The sequence below is a fragment of the Scyliorhinus canicula genome, chromosome 2 (assembly GCF_902713615.1).
Source record: "Scyliorhinus canicula chromosome 2, sScyCan1.1, whole genome shotgun sequence".
NCBI lineage: Eukaryota > Metazoa > Chordata > Chondrichthyes > Carcharhiniformes > Scyliorhinidae > Scyliorhinus > Scyliorhinus canicula.
The window spans coordinates 95,091,123-95,105,880 of record NC_052147.1 but is presented as its reverse complement, the minus strand read 5'-3'; the positions used below and the strand labels follow the sequence as shown (position 1 = coordinate 95,105,880).

The following is a 14,758-nucleotide window of genomic DNA, read 5'->3' as shown; positions in this document are numbered from 1 at the left end:
CACACCAGAAGCACTGGAAAAATGAGAAATCTGGGGTATAAATACCATACTGAACCAATCCAAAAGTGCCAAAAGTATTAAATACGTAAATAGACTTTGTAATCCAATAAGGAGTTTCAGACAGTGAAACGGACTTGCAATGTTCTTCGCCCTCTCCAGCGACAACCATTTCATAATAATATGTTCTGGTGGACCTTTTAAACAAGTGGGCCAACAATTTTGCCAAATACAGAGCCGGGAGGGATATGATATAGTTAACAAATTCATATAAACAGCAGCTGCTGTGAGTTAGCATTGCTACATTTTAGGAGAAGTTATAACAAAATTAGTTGTGGCAAGTCAGTGTAAATCGTGTGTTTTGGGATCATGTGTGTGAGATAAATTGAACAGAGCAGAAATCCAACATACCAGACAGATCTTTGGATTATATACTTTGTCTCAATTGTATTTTTAGCGGCTGTCACATTATATATCATTCATTATTGTTTTACAAATTAAAGTGCCTTTGAAGCATTCCAAAATGGACATGTTCTGTATTATTTCTCCATCAGGTAACAACTGGCCTAGTTATTGTTGCCGATACAGCAACAGTAGAATTTCTTATTCAATATAAATGTTGCAGATTGATGTCAGGCCTGCTGCTGAATTACTTTATTGTAAATTTGAGATCTCTGTAGAATATTACGAACTCATAGAACATAGAACATAGAACAGTACAGCACAGAACAGGCCCTTCGGCCCTCGATGTTGTGCCGAGCAATGATCACCCTACTCAAACCCATTTCATTTTTCATTTTCATTTCAACCCACGTATCCACCCTATACCCGCAACCTAACAACCCCCCCCCCCCCCCCCCCCCCCCCCCCCTTAACACTACTCTTAACACTAACTTACTAATTTGCAGATATTATGTGACGGATGCAAGTTTGAACAGCTGCAAAGAGCACTTAGTACTCACATATTAACTTTCTTGGTGCTTAGAATAAACGTGCCACATTTCAAATATATTTGAAGGGTAAACAGAAATCATTCACTATGCTCAAGGTAATAGGCTTTGAAAATGTATCTGCTTCGCCATCGTGGAGCTGGTGCAGATGGCTGAATTATGAAATTGTATCAGCCAGGACCATTTTATTTCAGTGACATGTTATGATAAAAAGACTGAATAATGTAACAAATCAATCTTATACTTAAGTTAAATCTAAATTTTGCAGCAAGTGTTAGTTAATGGTTTAAGTAGAATAGTGTAAGGTAATAATTTTTGTTGTGAAATGCACATCTCTCTCCCTCTCTTCTGTGCCACTGTCTCCCTTCCATGCCTGAAAGCATTGACTTAGGCACTAGTTTCCATTCCATACCTCTCCTACATGGCCAGACTTCACAAATATACTTAGATAGTAAGAGCTGGCAAACCCAGGGCAGGGTGGTCTAATCCTCACCTTGTTCTCACCAGTTGTCCAGACACATGCACTCTTCCAGGGCTGATCATCAGCGTAAACCTTAACTGATTCCTCCTCTCCTCAAGGCCAGCTGTGGCTTAACTACTGCTGGATCTGAGCTTAGTTAATTACAACAGAGTGAGAATCTAACCTGGATTGCTTGGCTTCAAATAATTGCTACACATTCACTTTGCCAAATGGCCATTGGACAATTTCCATCTCTCTGAATATTTTTATGATCTCACTGCTGAGAGCCAAGGGGAGCACACTTCATCATGCTGCTTAACAGTCGTTTTGTTCATCACAAAAGATGCACAAGCACTACAATTGGGGATGAGGCAAATACACGATAATAAACTCTCAAAGTTACAGAGGCCTCTGAAACACCAATTCTGGGACTCTGGAATCTTGTACGCAGTGAGTATATCCTTGAAAATATCAATGCTTTCCTTCTATCTGTGTGTGCACATTACGTATGCTTATCCAAATAAATTGCAGGAAATAACCTTAAAATTAGCCCACTTGAAGCTCTTGTTAAAAGAATGTGAATAAGAGCAATGGAAAATAAGTGTTTTTTTAATGTAGAAAGGCCAGTCTCTTCACACGGCAAAGGAAATCTCAGCTGCCAAAGGAAAATAAAATGTCAACTCATTGGGATCCAATGAGTATCCCCTGTACTGTAGGGGTTTGAGAAAAGATTGATCTCTTTGTGACTTGGAGAAAATTCTCAACCTCTGACCATCAAGCTGACTTGATTTATAATATTTTTGTGGTTATTTAGCAACAAAATAAAATACCAGAATAGCAGGAGGTTGGATTCAAAGTTGTTTACGTAACACAAGGACATTCTGTTGTGGAACAGCGGCCTTCTAAGCTCCTTCTGGTTAAAAGGACAGTGCTTAGCTGCTTTGATTGAGGACATTCTGCATTTCTTCCAGTTCATTCTGTGCTTCTGCATCCTAGATCAAGAGAAAGAACAGGACTGTGACATCTGGAGACACACAAAGTAGATCTTGGCATGGCAGAAGACTGACTACTTTGATTTAACTTACACTTAGCAAAGGGAAAAGAGTGGGAAAGCAAAGGGCAGGTGCTTCCTCATAAGATAGAGTGGCACTTGGAAGACTGGATACCAGAGGACAATGTCATATCAAACACTGCCCCCACCATCCTCCGTAACTTCACAGGATTATAATATGAGGAGGGAAGAGAGGACAACCAGGGCCAGTGATCCTTGGATGACAAATGAGATGGAGGGAAAGTTGAAGCAGAGAAAGGGTGCATATGAAATATGAGATTGACAATACAATTGAGAACCATGTTAAATATGGAAAATTCAGAGGGGGTGAGTGAAGGAAAAAGAAAAGCAAAGAGTATGAGAAGAAACTAGCAGCTAATATAAACATGTATCCAGAAGTCTGCTGTAGGCATATACATAGTAAAAAGAAAGTAAGAGGACGGGTTTGACTGATTCGGGACCAAAAAGGAGATACATGTATTGTTGCAAAGGGCATGGCTGAGGGAGTAAAGGCATACTTTACATGTGTCAAAGTCATAGTGAAAGAAGCGGTTGTTGAGATACTGGATTGGCTAAAAGTTGATGAAGAGGTTGGGTGGTACTTAAAGTTGTTAAGTCAGCAGGATTGGATGGGATGCATTCGAGGATACTGAGGTAAGTAAATGTGGAATACGGTGGTGATTGCGACTTGGAAAATCTGATGTCAATTTGGCAGCATTTTAAATTAGGTAGGATGTCGAAGAGGGTGCCGATTTGCGATAATCATATGTTTGAGCCGCCAGGACTGGATGCCAGGTTTCAGGGCTGGGTGGATAAGGGGATGGATGGCATGGGGACTTATTTCTGGAGGGTCAGTTCACAAGCCTGGTGGAGCTGTCAGAAAATTCAGGTGTGCGCAGGCGGATAGCTTTAAATATTTGCAGGTGATGGACTTTGCAGGAAGGCTTTACCGTTGTTTCCATAGGCACCGCCAACCTCACTGTTGAAAAAGGAATTGGCGCTTGTAAGAGGGAAGTACCTCGGGAATTTACAGGAGAATAATGGCGGCGGATACAGTGCCCCAGGCGGGGATTAAGGTCAAGAGGGAGGAGACGTTGAGGGTGGCATTAGAGGAGTGGGTATGGTGTGAGGCTTTGTGTAGGGTGAACGCCACTTCACCGTGCATGAAAAGGGGTTGATACAGTTGAAGGTGGTACACCAAGCACACTTAACTAGGGCTAGGTTGACTCGGTTGTTTGAAGGGATGGAAGATAAGTGTGAGAACTGCGAGAAGGGCCCGGAAAACCATGTGCATATGTTATGGCCGTGTCCAGAGCTGGTGAGATTTTGGGTCTCCTTCTTTAGTGCCTAGTCGGAGATTTTACACACGGATTTGGAGCACAGTCCCCCAGTTGGGTGTCAGACCTGCCAGAGTTGCAGTCAGGCGTGGGGCGGATGACTTAGCCTTTGCTTCATTGATCACTCACAGGCAGGTTCTGTTGGAGTGGAAGTCAGCTTCTCCACCCAGTGCCTTGGTGTGGCTGGGGGATCTAATTGAGTATTTGCATCTTGAGACAGTTAAATACACATTAAAGGGTGCAATTGAGGGGTTCTACAAAAAATGGCGACCTTTTATTGTTCTTTAAAGATATAGTTACCATCAGCAGTTAAGGGGAGGGGGTTTGATGCTGTTGTGTTTGATTGCTTGTTTTGTTTTTTGGTTTTGTATTTATTTAAAACATTTAATAAAATATTTTATTTATTTCTTTTTTAAATTGATAGTGCCCAATTTTTTTTTCTAATTAAGGGGCAATTTAGTGTGGCCTCCACGTACGGTTCACATCTTTGGGTTGTGGAGGTGAGACCCATGCACACAAGGGGAGAATGTGAAAACTCCGCACGGACAGTGACCCGGGGCCAGGATCGAACCCAGGTCCTCAGCACTGTGAGGCAGCAGTGCTAACCACTGCGCCGCCGCGCCGACCCCTTATAAAAATATATTTTTTAAAAATTGTTTCATGGGAAGTCGGAGTGACTTGCAAGTCAGGCATTTGTTGTCCATCCTAATTGTCCTCAAGATGATGGTGGCGAAGTCAACTGCTGCAGTCTATGTGGTGAAGGTACTACCAACAGACATGTTAGCAGAGTTCCAGGATTTTGACCTAATAATAGCGAAGGAATGATGATATAGTCCCAAGTCAGGATAGTGTGTGGCTTAGAGGGGAACTTTTAAGTGTTGCAGTTTTCATGTATCTCCTGTCCTTGTCCTTCTATGTGGTTGACGTCAGGGGTTTGGAAAATTTTGAAGGAGGCTTGCAGATTGGCAAAGTAACTAATCATTACATGAGGAAAAACAAATTTTTCTGAAAAATCTTCAAATTTTAACAATTAAACATATAAAACACATAACATTTACAAAATAAACCAATCCAAAATAAAACAAAAGCCCAGGCCCCCCATCCCTCCCCTCCCCCCCAGCAGTTGGTGGCAACCAGCTCCCCAAAATGTAATACAAACAAACCTCATCTCTTGTGGAAGCCCTCACTCACCCCCCTCAGAGCAAATTTCACCTTCCCCAAATACAAAAATTCCATTAGATTCCCTAGCCATATCAACGCACCGGGTGGTGAAGCTGACCTCTACCCAACAGGACATGCCTTTGAGCAATCAACAAGGCGAAGGCTAAAACAATCGCCCAACTCCATCTGCAACTCCAGCAAGTGCGACACCCCGAATATGGCTCCCCGGGGATTTGCCTCTAAGTCCACATGTAAAATTGCCAGCATGGTGCTGAAGAACAACCTCCAAAACCTCTCCAACTTTGGGCAGGATCAGAACATGTTACGTGGTTGCTGGGCCCCTCCCATGCCGCTCACAAGAGGTTGAGGCATTCACCCTCCGCAGCATCTCACACCACAGTCCCTCCTCCAGCACCATCCCAGCTCCTCTGCCCACTTGGCCTTAACCCCCTCCAGAGAGAGGAAAAATGAGTAGTTAGGATCTGGAATGCACTCTCCCAGACTGCAGTGGAGGCAGATTTCAAAACTAAATTGGATAATAATCTGGAGGAAAAGTTTTTACAGCTATGGGGAAGGGAAGGGCAGGGATTGGGACTAACTGAGTTGTGCTTGCTTGCAAAGAATTGGCAGAGACATGAAGGGTTGAATGGCCTCCTTCTGAGCTGTAACTATTCTATGATTCTATGGTAATACAGCCCTTCAATATCAGGATACTGTGTGTGTGATGCCATTTACTGCTGGTTATTTAATATAATACTTTATTTATTTATTAAATTTAAAGTGCCCAATTATTTTTTCCAATTAAGGGGCAATTTAGCGTGGCCAATCCACCTACCCTGCACATCTTTGGGTTGTGGGGGTGAGACCGACACAGACACAGGGAGAATGTGCAAACTCCACATGGACAGTGACCCGGGCCCGGTATGTAGCGGTTGAAAAATCGCAACTGTTGCCTCCCACATCTACAGAAACTTCTAATAAAAGTCACTGTAAAGTCTTAGGAGGGGCTACCTTGACTGATCTAGTCTCTCCTTGGAGTCGAGAAAGTTAAGGGGTGATTTAATTGATGCTTTTAGGATTTTGGAAGGAATTGATAAGGTGGACAGAAAAAAACTTTTGTCATTGGTGGTGGTGTCTAGAAGAAGGAAACATATGTTTAAAATCAGAACCTGGCGTTCTAGGGAAAATTAGGAAACATTTGTGTACAACTCTTGTGCACAAAAGGCGGCAGATATGCTAGCACTTTTAATAGTTTAAAATCTAAATAAGTCTTAGATTTTGGATTTTTTCTAGCCAAAAATATAAAAGAATATGGAGCCAAAGTGTGGGTGGATGGAGTTAGGATATTGATCAGTCATGATCTCACTGAGTGGTAGAACAGATTTGAGGGGCTAAATGGCTATCTCCTGTTGTATTAGGTTAAAGATGCTATGTAAATATTGGGCAGGATTTACCGACCACCCCGCCGTGTGTTTTTCGGCGGGGAGGTGGCTTGCCAGCGGGATCTACCAGTTCCGCTGTTGTCAAAGGGATTTCCCATTGACAGCGCCCCTCATCGCCAGGAAATCTGTGCACCAGCCTGGGACCGGAATTTCCTGCGGCTCGCCAGCGGGATCTACCGGTTCCACCGTTGTGAAAGAGATTTCCCATTGACAGCACCCCTCATCGCCAGGAAATCCGTGCGCCGGAGTGGGACCGGAATTTCCTGCTGGAGTGAACAGCCGGTAAATCCCGCCCATAAGCAGCTGTTGTTATTGTCATGCACATGATGTTATAGCAAACCTTTTTTCTGCATGTTTTCGATGAAACAGCTCACCAGGCACAAATCAAGGCTGAATGTTCCTGATCTATGTTATTTGGTTCAAACATTTTGTTCAACATCAGTTGAAGTGTAAACATCCTTAATTAAGCATGTGATAAGCATCAGTCCTTGGACAGGGGAGCCTTTTTCACGTCTCTGCTAGTGCACCGCTAGAAGTGGTGAGAACACAGATTACTGTCCTTCAGGAAGGGTGAGAGGAATGCTCAATATTTCTTTATGGTGCTTCCACTGATTAAGCACAATGAAAAATAACTGGAGAATTCAAGGAAAGTGTTAAGGGTTTCAAAAATGGTTTCAAATGAGGAGTCAGAATAAAATGAAGTTCAACATTGCAAAACTGTCCAGAAAAGCTTAACAATGATATTATGATTGGCCTATATTCTGTCCAACTCCAATAACATGAAGAGTTTTACCACACAAACAGGATGCTAGTCCTGTAATGAATTATTCTTACCTCTTTAGAGCTGATCGGCAACTCAGATGCTAATTTGAGCCAATGCTGCGCAGTTGTGTAGTTCCCAAGGTCCCTGTAGCACTGTGAATACCAGAACAGCTGAATATTAGTGACATCGAGTGGCATGGACTTTTAAGTGAATGCTGCAGCTAAAAAAATGCAGTTCGTATTTACTTGGATACCCACAAACCTAAACTTGAGTTGAAAAATAAACAAGTAAGGCAGACATTATAGTATGGAAAAAAGAAAAAGAACCCTGGAATAGGAACAGAAAATATTGGAAAAACACAACTGGTCAGTCAGCATCTGTACAGAATACCCACAGGCTTGAGGTGTGAAACCTTCAACAGATAAAGGGTGCATCCAAAATGCCATAATCTATATTTTCTCTTCATGGATGCGGATTGCCCCACTGTTTTTCCAGTATTTTCATTTTTTATTTTTGATAAATCGAATTTTCATTTACCACAATGGAAACTTTCAATAAGAGGTTGTAAAATTAAGCTAACTAGTTGACAAACTGTAATAGGGGAAACTGTCAGTGTACAGTAAAAGTCTTTATTAAAAGGAGATGATTTGTTATGCATTTCCAAATCCACACTATGTAATTGGATATTCTGGACTCCTGTACCACATGAATTGAGAAAGAGGCTGGCCAAAAATGCCATTAATTATGTGATACAATTCCTGGCTTCTTGCTGGGTCTTCAGGCTTACTTCTTCCACTGAGTTTAGCCACATACACATGTCCCTTACATTAGTTGTAAACCGCAACAACTGCCATTTCCAAAACCATTTCACTGGTTGACAGTCTTCTGAAATAATTCTGATTGGTATCTGCTCTGGATTTGACTGGCAAGTTTTTTGTGCAAAACTAATGCACTGAAATTTCCAGTCTTGCTTTTCTATACTGGTCTGAGGCGCATAAAGATTAAGCCTAACTGAATTTATTGTGGGAATACAATTATGAGATGAGGTTTATGTCCTTACTGCTGCGAACGCCCAGCACTTACAATCTTTGAAGAGCAGTTAAATTCTGGTACCCTCAATATATTACTGTGCTAAACTCTCTTTTCTTAAATATTTGTGATAATTCGGAACATTCTCTTCTTTCTGTCACCCAAGCAATGACATATCATCTTTTAAACAGAAGTGTAGACAGCCCAGCCTGATAATTGCCCAACATCCACACATGCAGACTCTGAGAAGGGGTTAGTGGATAAAAAGAACTAGCACCTCAGGACATTCATGAAAATGAAATGAAAATCAGTGATTTGCAGCCAATTCAGTACTTTAGATGTACAGTCACAATTTTAATGGAAGGGAAAACTACAGCCAATTTTCACAGAGTAAAATCCCACAACAGGTAAATAACCAGATAATCTGCTTGGATGATGCTGGTTGAGGGACAAATGTCAGGCAGGACACAGATGGTTCCTCAGTCCACCTCTGATTGATGTCATCGGATTGTTTAGGACAGGTGGGGCCTTAGTCTAATATTTCAGCTCCAACAGTGCAAGACTTCCTCGGTACTTTACTGGAGTTTCAGCCTAGATTTCATGCTCAAGTTCCATAATGAGATTTGAATTCACTGCATAATAACTCAGAGGTGGGAGTGCTACCATGAAGCCACAGATGCACCCACAGTGCTATAAGGGAGGGGCTCCAGAATTCTGACTCAACATTTGTGAAGGAACAGCGATATATTTCCAAGTTGTTGAGTGATTTGGAGGGGAACATCCAAGTGGAGGTGTTTCCAGGTATCTGCTGCCCTCGACCATCTAGATGCTAGTGGACATGGGTTTAGACGTCACTGCCACAAAACCCTTTGAGAGCTCCTGCAGTGTATCTTGTAGATGGAACACACGGCTGCTACTGTGCGTCGGTGATGGAAGGAGTCAATATTTGTGGAAGGGATGCCAATCAAGAGGGCTGTTTTGGCCTGGTTGGTGTAGAGCTTCTTCAGTGTTTTTGGAGCTGCACTCATCCAGGCAAGTGGCAGATATTCCAGCATACTCCTGACTTGTGGCTTTGTAGATGGTGGCCAGAAGTCAGGAGGTGAATTACTTGCCCCAGAATGCCAAGTCTCTGGCTTGTTTTTGAAATCATAGTATAAATATGGCTAGTCCAGTTCAGTTTCTGGTCAATGGTAATCCCCAGAATTTGGCAGTGGGCAGGGGAGTGGTGGATTTAGTGAGATTCATGCCACTGAATGTCAAGAGGTGATGGTTAGATCTTTTCTTGTTGGAGATGGTCATTGCCTGGCAGTTCTGTGGTGGTATGGTAGCACAGTGGGGGCGGCACGGTAGCACAGTAGTGAGCACTGTTGCATCACAGCACCGGGTTCGATTCCCAGCTGGGGACACTGTCTGTGCAGCGTCTGCACATTCTCCCCTTTCCTGCGTGGGTTTCCTCAGGATCTCCGGTTTCCTTGCACAAGTCCGAAAGTCGTGCTTGTTAGGTAAATTGGATATTCTGAATTCTCCCAAAGTGTACTCAAACAGGCACTGGGTAGTGTGGTGACTAGGGAATTTCCACAGTAACTTAATTGCAGTGTTAAATGTAACTCTACTTGTGACATTAACAAAGATTATTAGATTATTGCTTGCCATTTGAAGTATTCTGACATGGTGAAATCTTGGCAGATCTAGGCTTTATCTCACTTTCTACTCTCCCAGTCAGAGTAACTGCCACATTTAAGCTTTAACCCAGGTGATATTTCTGCTTGGTCGATAATATGAAGCAGAGAGGCTGATAGCTTATTAGAACTCTTCTGCCAATAGGATATTTTATATCTACTTGTTTGAGCAGTGTGGCCTTGGTTTAACAGCTCACCTAAAACACAGCACCTTTCTCAGTACTGCACTGAAGTGTCAACCCAGATTAAGTATTCTGAAGTGGGTCTTGAGCATTCTGACTGTGACATGAGAGTGCTACCACTGAACCAATGTTGGTACTTCATGATCAGAGTGACAACTCTGGTTAATCTTTTTGGCCCGGTGATTGAGGCTCAATGCAGTGCCCACCACTGCCCTACAGAGACAATACCATCTTTTGATGAATAATTAAACATAAGCAAAGGCATTATTGGTTTCACTGTATTGCTGTGGAAACTTAGAAAGGTAATGGAAAGGCGAGAATATGTGACCTCCTGTAGACATGTCTGCTAATATCACTTCTGTAAAATTAGACAGGATGTGTGATAGAAGGATGCAGGAAGCATGCTTAGTTTTCCTTTTTTTCTGATCAATGCAATCTGATGAAACAGATAAGGTCTAGCATATACATTCCTTCAAGGCTCTTGTGAAAATTGACACTATGGCTGAAAACAGGACAGTACAAGATCATCATCATAGTAAATATTGTGCGTTTCTTGATAGCCCACAGTCAGTTGCTTAGTTCATAAGTTAATAAGATATAGGAGCAGAATCAGGTCATTTGGCCCATTGAGTCTGCTCTGCCATTCAATCATGGCTGATCTCATCCTGGCCTTAACTCCATCGTCCTCCCGATTCTCCATGACCCTTCAATTCATTACCAATTAAAATTCTGTCTACATCCTCCTTAAATTTACTCACTATCCCAGCATCAACTGCACTCTGGGGTAGCGAATTCCACAGATTCACAACCCTTTGGGAAAAGTAGTATCTCGTTCACTCTGTTTTAAAGTTGCTACCTCTTATCCCAAGACTATGATCTCTCGTTCTAGAATGCCCCACAAGAGGAAGTATCCGCTCCACGTCTACTTTTATCATCTTTGTTTTGAATGCATTTGGAAATGCTCAACTTTACAAGAGAGAGCAGTAATTTTAGGCTTTAAGCAGCTGCCGCCCCAAAGCCCCTTAGGTTACCTGACTGGGAACTACCCAGAATACTGGCAGCCAAAGTACCTTTGCAATGTAGACAGAGTTGGCTTTGGAGTATCCTTTTTTCAATTCTTCAGCCTGTAAGTTAGATGGTCAGAGTAACAAATTTTGTTTACTTACAGTAAATGATCTTTTATGGATTGTGACTATAACTTATTTTTACTAATGAACCCATTAAAATGAAAAAAGTCAGATGTGAATGCCATTATTTTCACCTTGTATGACCATTGTGACAAGAATCGCAAGGTGTAGCTCAGCACTTTTCAAATCTTTTTTGTCCGGGGCCCATTTATACCAACTGGCCATCCTTCAGGACCCAAGCCGGTGAGCTTTGTGACCCACACTGTATCCATTGAAAAAAATTGAGATTTATCCTCAAACTCACCATATTTAGCCTTCAAGTGTCTTTGAAGTTTTGAGGGTTTTAAACTTTCATTTACCAGTGCTGTCCTGCATATAACACACATGAACTTTGAACCTGATTTGCAGTGGAACAATTAATACCCCATCCCTCAAGAAATCATCTTTATGCTGCTTTGTTCTGCAGAATGTAGCTGTAAAATGGGGGAAATCTCTCTTGCGCCCAGAACAATGATGCCAGCGTATGGGCGGGTGATCTGCTCTCTACCACCACTTCTGGCGGGAGAACTCCGTTGTTTGCTGAAAACATCTGACCCTGGACAACTTGCTGATGTCAGGAGGAGGTAGTCCACCTCGCTGGCCTCCGGACCTGTGCACTGCTTGATCCGTCGCACATGTGTGGGACGTCCGGCAATCTCAAAAGTCCGTCGCAGATGGCATTTTAAAAAGTTGACCACGGCCATTGGCCGTTTCTGCCACGATTGAGAACGCTGTGAAACCTGTCCGCGAACCACCGTGGGGGTTGACCCTGAGTTTGACAACCCTGGTGTAGACAATGATGAAATAATATGCTCCAATCACAGGCAACCGATGGGTCAATGTTTTTAATTTTTACTTTGGCTTCTGAATTAAGGACAGTTTTGTACTGGAGCCATCCCCACGAAGAGACTTCCCAAATGTAGTTTTGTTTATGATAATTACAGTCCAAGGAGAAAATCTGCTTAGCCCTGGCATGGATTTCACATCCTTATGTGCTCCAACCCCCTTAAGACAAAGGCAAAAATTTACAGGCCTATTTGATTGTATAAAATAATTCATATATTTGGATTCTTTTTTATTAAAAAAAATGATTATTTGACATTTTCACCATACAAAAAAAGAACAACCCCAACAATATAAAAACAATCCCACCCAAATGTAGGAAACTCCCCCAAACCCCACAATCCCACCCCCATCAACAGTCAACAGTAACCAACTCCTGAAAGTGCATAATGAACAAACCCAACAATTGGAGAACCCTTCCTTTACCCCCCTCAGCTCAAACTTCACCTTCTTCCAGGCCAAAAACTTCAGCAGGTCCCCCTGCCTCGCCGAGGCACAGGGTGGAGAGACTGACCTCCACCCCAACAAGACCTGTCTCTGAGCGATCAGCGAGGTGAAGGCTAAGACATCTGCCCCTGCACCTGCCTGCAACTCAGGCCGGTCCGACACCCTGAATATGGCTTTTAGGGGATCGGGTTCCACATTCACATGCAAGACTCCAGAGATTGTACTGAACACCGTCCTCCAAAACCTTTCCAGCTTTGGGCAGGACCAAAACATATGGACATGGTTCACGAGGCCCCTCCCCCATCACTCACGAATGTCCTCCACCCCCTTGAATAGCTGACAATTAAAAATTAATACTCCTGTTTCCTTGATTTTGTGAGTACACCCTGAATACTACCTTCAGCTGTATCAGCCCCAACCTCGCATATGACATCGAGGCATTCACCCTCTGCAGCACCTCACACCACAACTCCTCTTCCAGTGCCGCCCCCACCCCTCAGCTCCTCCTCCCACTTTGCCTTAATCCCCTCCATGGATACCCTATCCATCTCCAGGATCATAGATTTATCATAGAATTTACAGTGCAGAAGGAGGCCATTCGGCCCATCGAGTCTGCACCGGCTCTTGGAAAGAGCACCGTACCCAAGGTCAACACCTCCACCCTATCCCCATAACCCAGCAAGCCCACCCAACACTAAGGGCAAATTTGGACACTAAGGACAATTTATCATGGCCAATCCACCTAACCCGCACATCTTTGGACTGTGGGAGGAAACCGGAGCACCCGGAGGAAACCCACGCACACACGGGGAGGATGTGCAGACTCCGCACAGACAGTGACCCAAGCCGGAATCGAACCTGGGACCCTGGAGCTGTGAAGCCATTGTGCTATCCACAATGCTACCGTGCTATCCTCCCGTAGATCGCTATAACAATCGCCCTCTCCAGCCCCCCGGCTGATAGCACCGCCTCCAACAACGAAGAGGTCGGTACTATCGGGTAAACCTTTCTTACAAAGTCTCGAACCTGCATGTACCTGAACCCTCCCCCCTGCGCCAACCCATACTTCTCTCCCAACTCCTCTCGGCTTGTGAGTCACCACGCCCCCCCCCCCCCCCCCCCCCCAGGAGAAAATCCTTAATTTCCTTTATGCCCCTCTCGCCCCATCTCCGAAACCACACATCCACCCTCCACCCCCCCCCCCCACCCCCGGATCAAACACATGATTCCCCCTAATCGGCAAAATCCCTGCCCCAGCCTTGAGCTTAAAATGCTGCTTATACTCCTCCAGATCTTCAATGTGGCCACCACATCGGACACACCGAATACTCTCCTGGAGCCATCAGATGCGGCGCTGTTGTCAGCGCCCGGATTTCCCGACCCCCTACACTAGCCCGTCTCCATCTTTACCCACAGAGCCTCCCCCTCCTTGATCCAACCCCGCACCTTCTCCGCATTCGCCGCCCTAATAATACAGCAAGTTTAGGAGGCCTAACCCCCCCCCCCCCCACCTGTCGTCCTCTCTGCAGAGCCACCCTCCTAATCCTGACCCCCCCCCCAAAATGATCGAGGAGATCAACTTGTCGCCCCGCTGAAGAAGGACTTTGATAAGAAAGTAAGAAGTCTTACAACACCAGGTTAAAGTCCAACAGGTTTGTTTCAAACACGAGCTTTCGGAGCACGGCTCCTTCTTCAGGTGAATGGAAAGGCTTGTTCCAGAAATGTTTATATAGACACAGTCAGAGATGCCCCGGAATGCGAGCACCTGCAGGCAATCAAATCATCAAAGATGCAGAGAGAGAGGTAACTCCAGGTTAAAGAGGTGTGAATTGTCCCAAGCCAGTTCAGTCGGTAGGCCTCTGCAAGTCCAGGCTTGTTGGTGGGGGCCGAGTGTAATGCGACATGACGTCTTCACCTTCGACAACAAATTCTTCATCCAGACGCACGGAACAGCCATGGGGACCAAATTTGCACCTCAATATGCCAACATCTTCATGCACAAGTTTGAACAGGACTTCCTCACCACACAGGACTTTCAACCGATGCTATACACCAGATACATCGATGACATTTTTTTCCTTTGGACCCACGGCGAGACATCACTGAAACGACTACACGATGACATCAATAAGTTCCATCCCACCATCAAACTCACCATGGACTATTCTCCAAATTCAGTTCCATTCTTGGACACACTCGTCTCCATCAAGGACGGTCACCTCAGCACCTCGCTTTACCGCAAGCCCACAGA

The 14,758-nt window shown here is 44.0% G+C and overlaps 1 protein-coding gene across 1 annotated transcript in view; it reads right to left on the bottom strand.

Annotated features, from left to right (window-relative positions):
- Positions 1 to 2,000: 2,000 nt before the first annotated feature.
- rmdn3 (regulator of microtubule dynamics 3) overlaps positions 2,001 to 14,758 on the bottom strand; it is a 411,523-nt gene continuing 398,765 nt past the window's right edge. The window contains exons 10-12 of the mRNA XM_038783476.1: positions 11,122 to 11,175; positions 7,233 to 7,313; positions 2,001 to 2,399 (exon numbers count right to left, since the gene is read on the bottom strand). Coding sequence (XP_038639404.1) covers positions 2,340 to 2,399; positions 7,233 to 7,313; positions 11,122 to 11,175 — 195 coding nt within the window. The 3' untranslated portion in view covers positions 2,001 to 2,339. The remainder of the gene's footprint in view (positions 2,400 to 7,232; positions 7,314 to 11,121; positions 11,176 to 14,758) is intronic.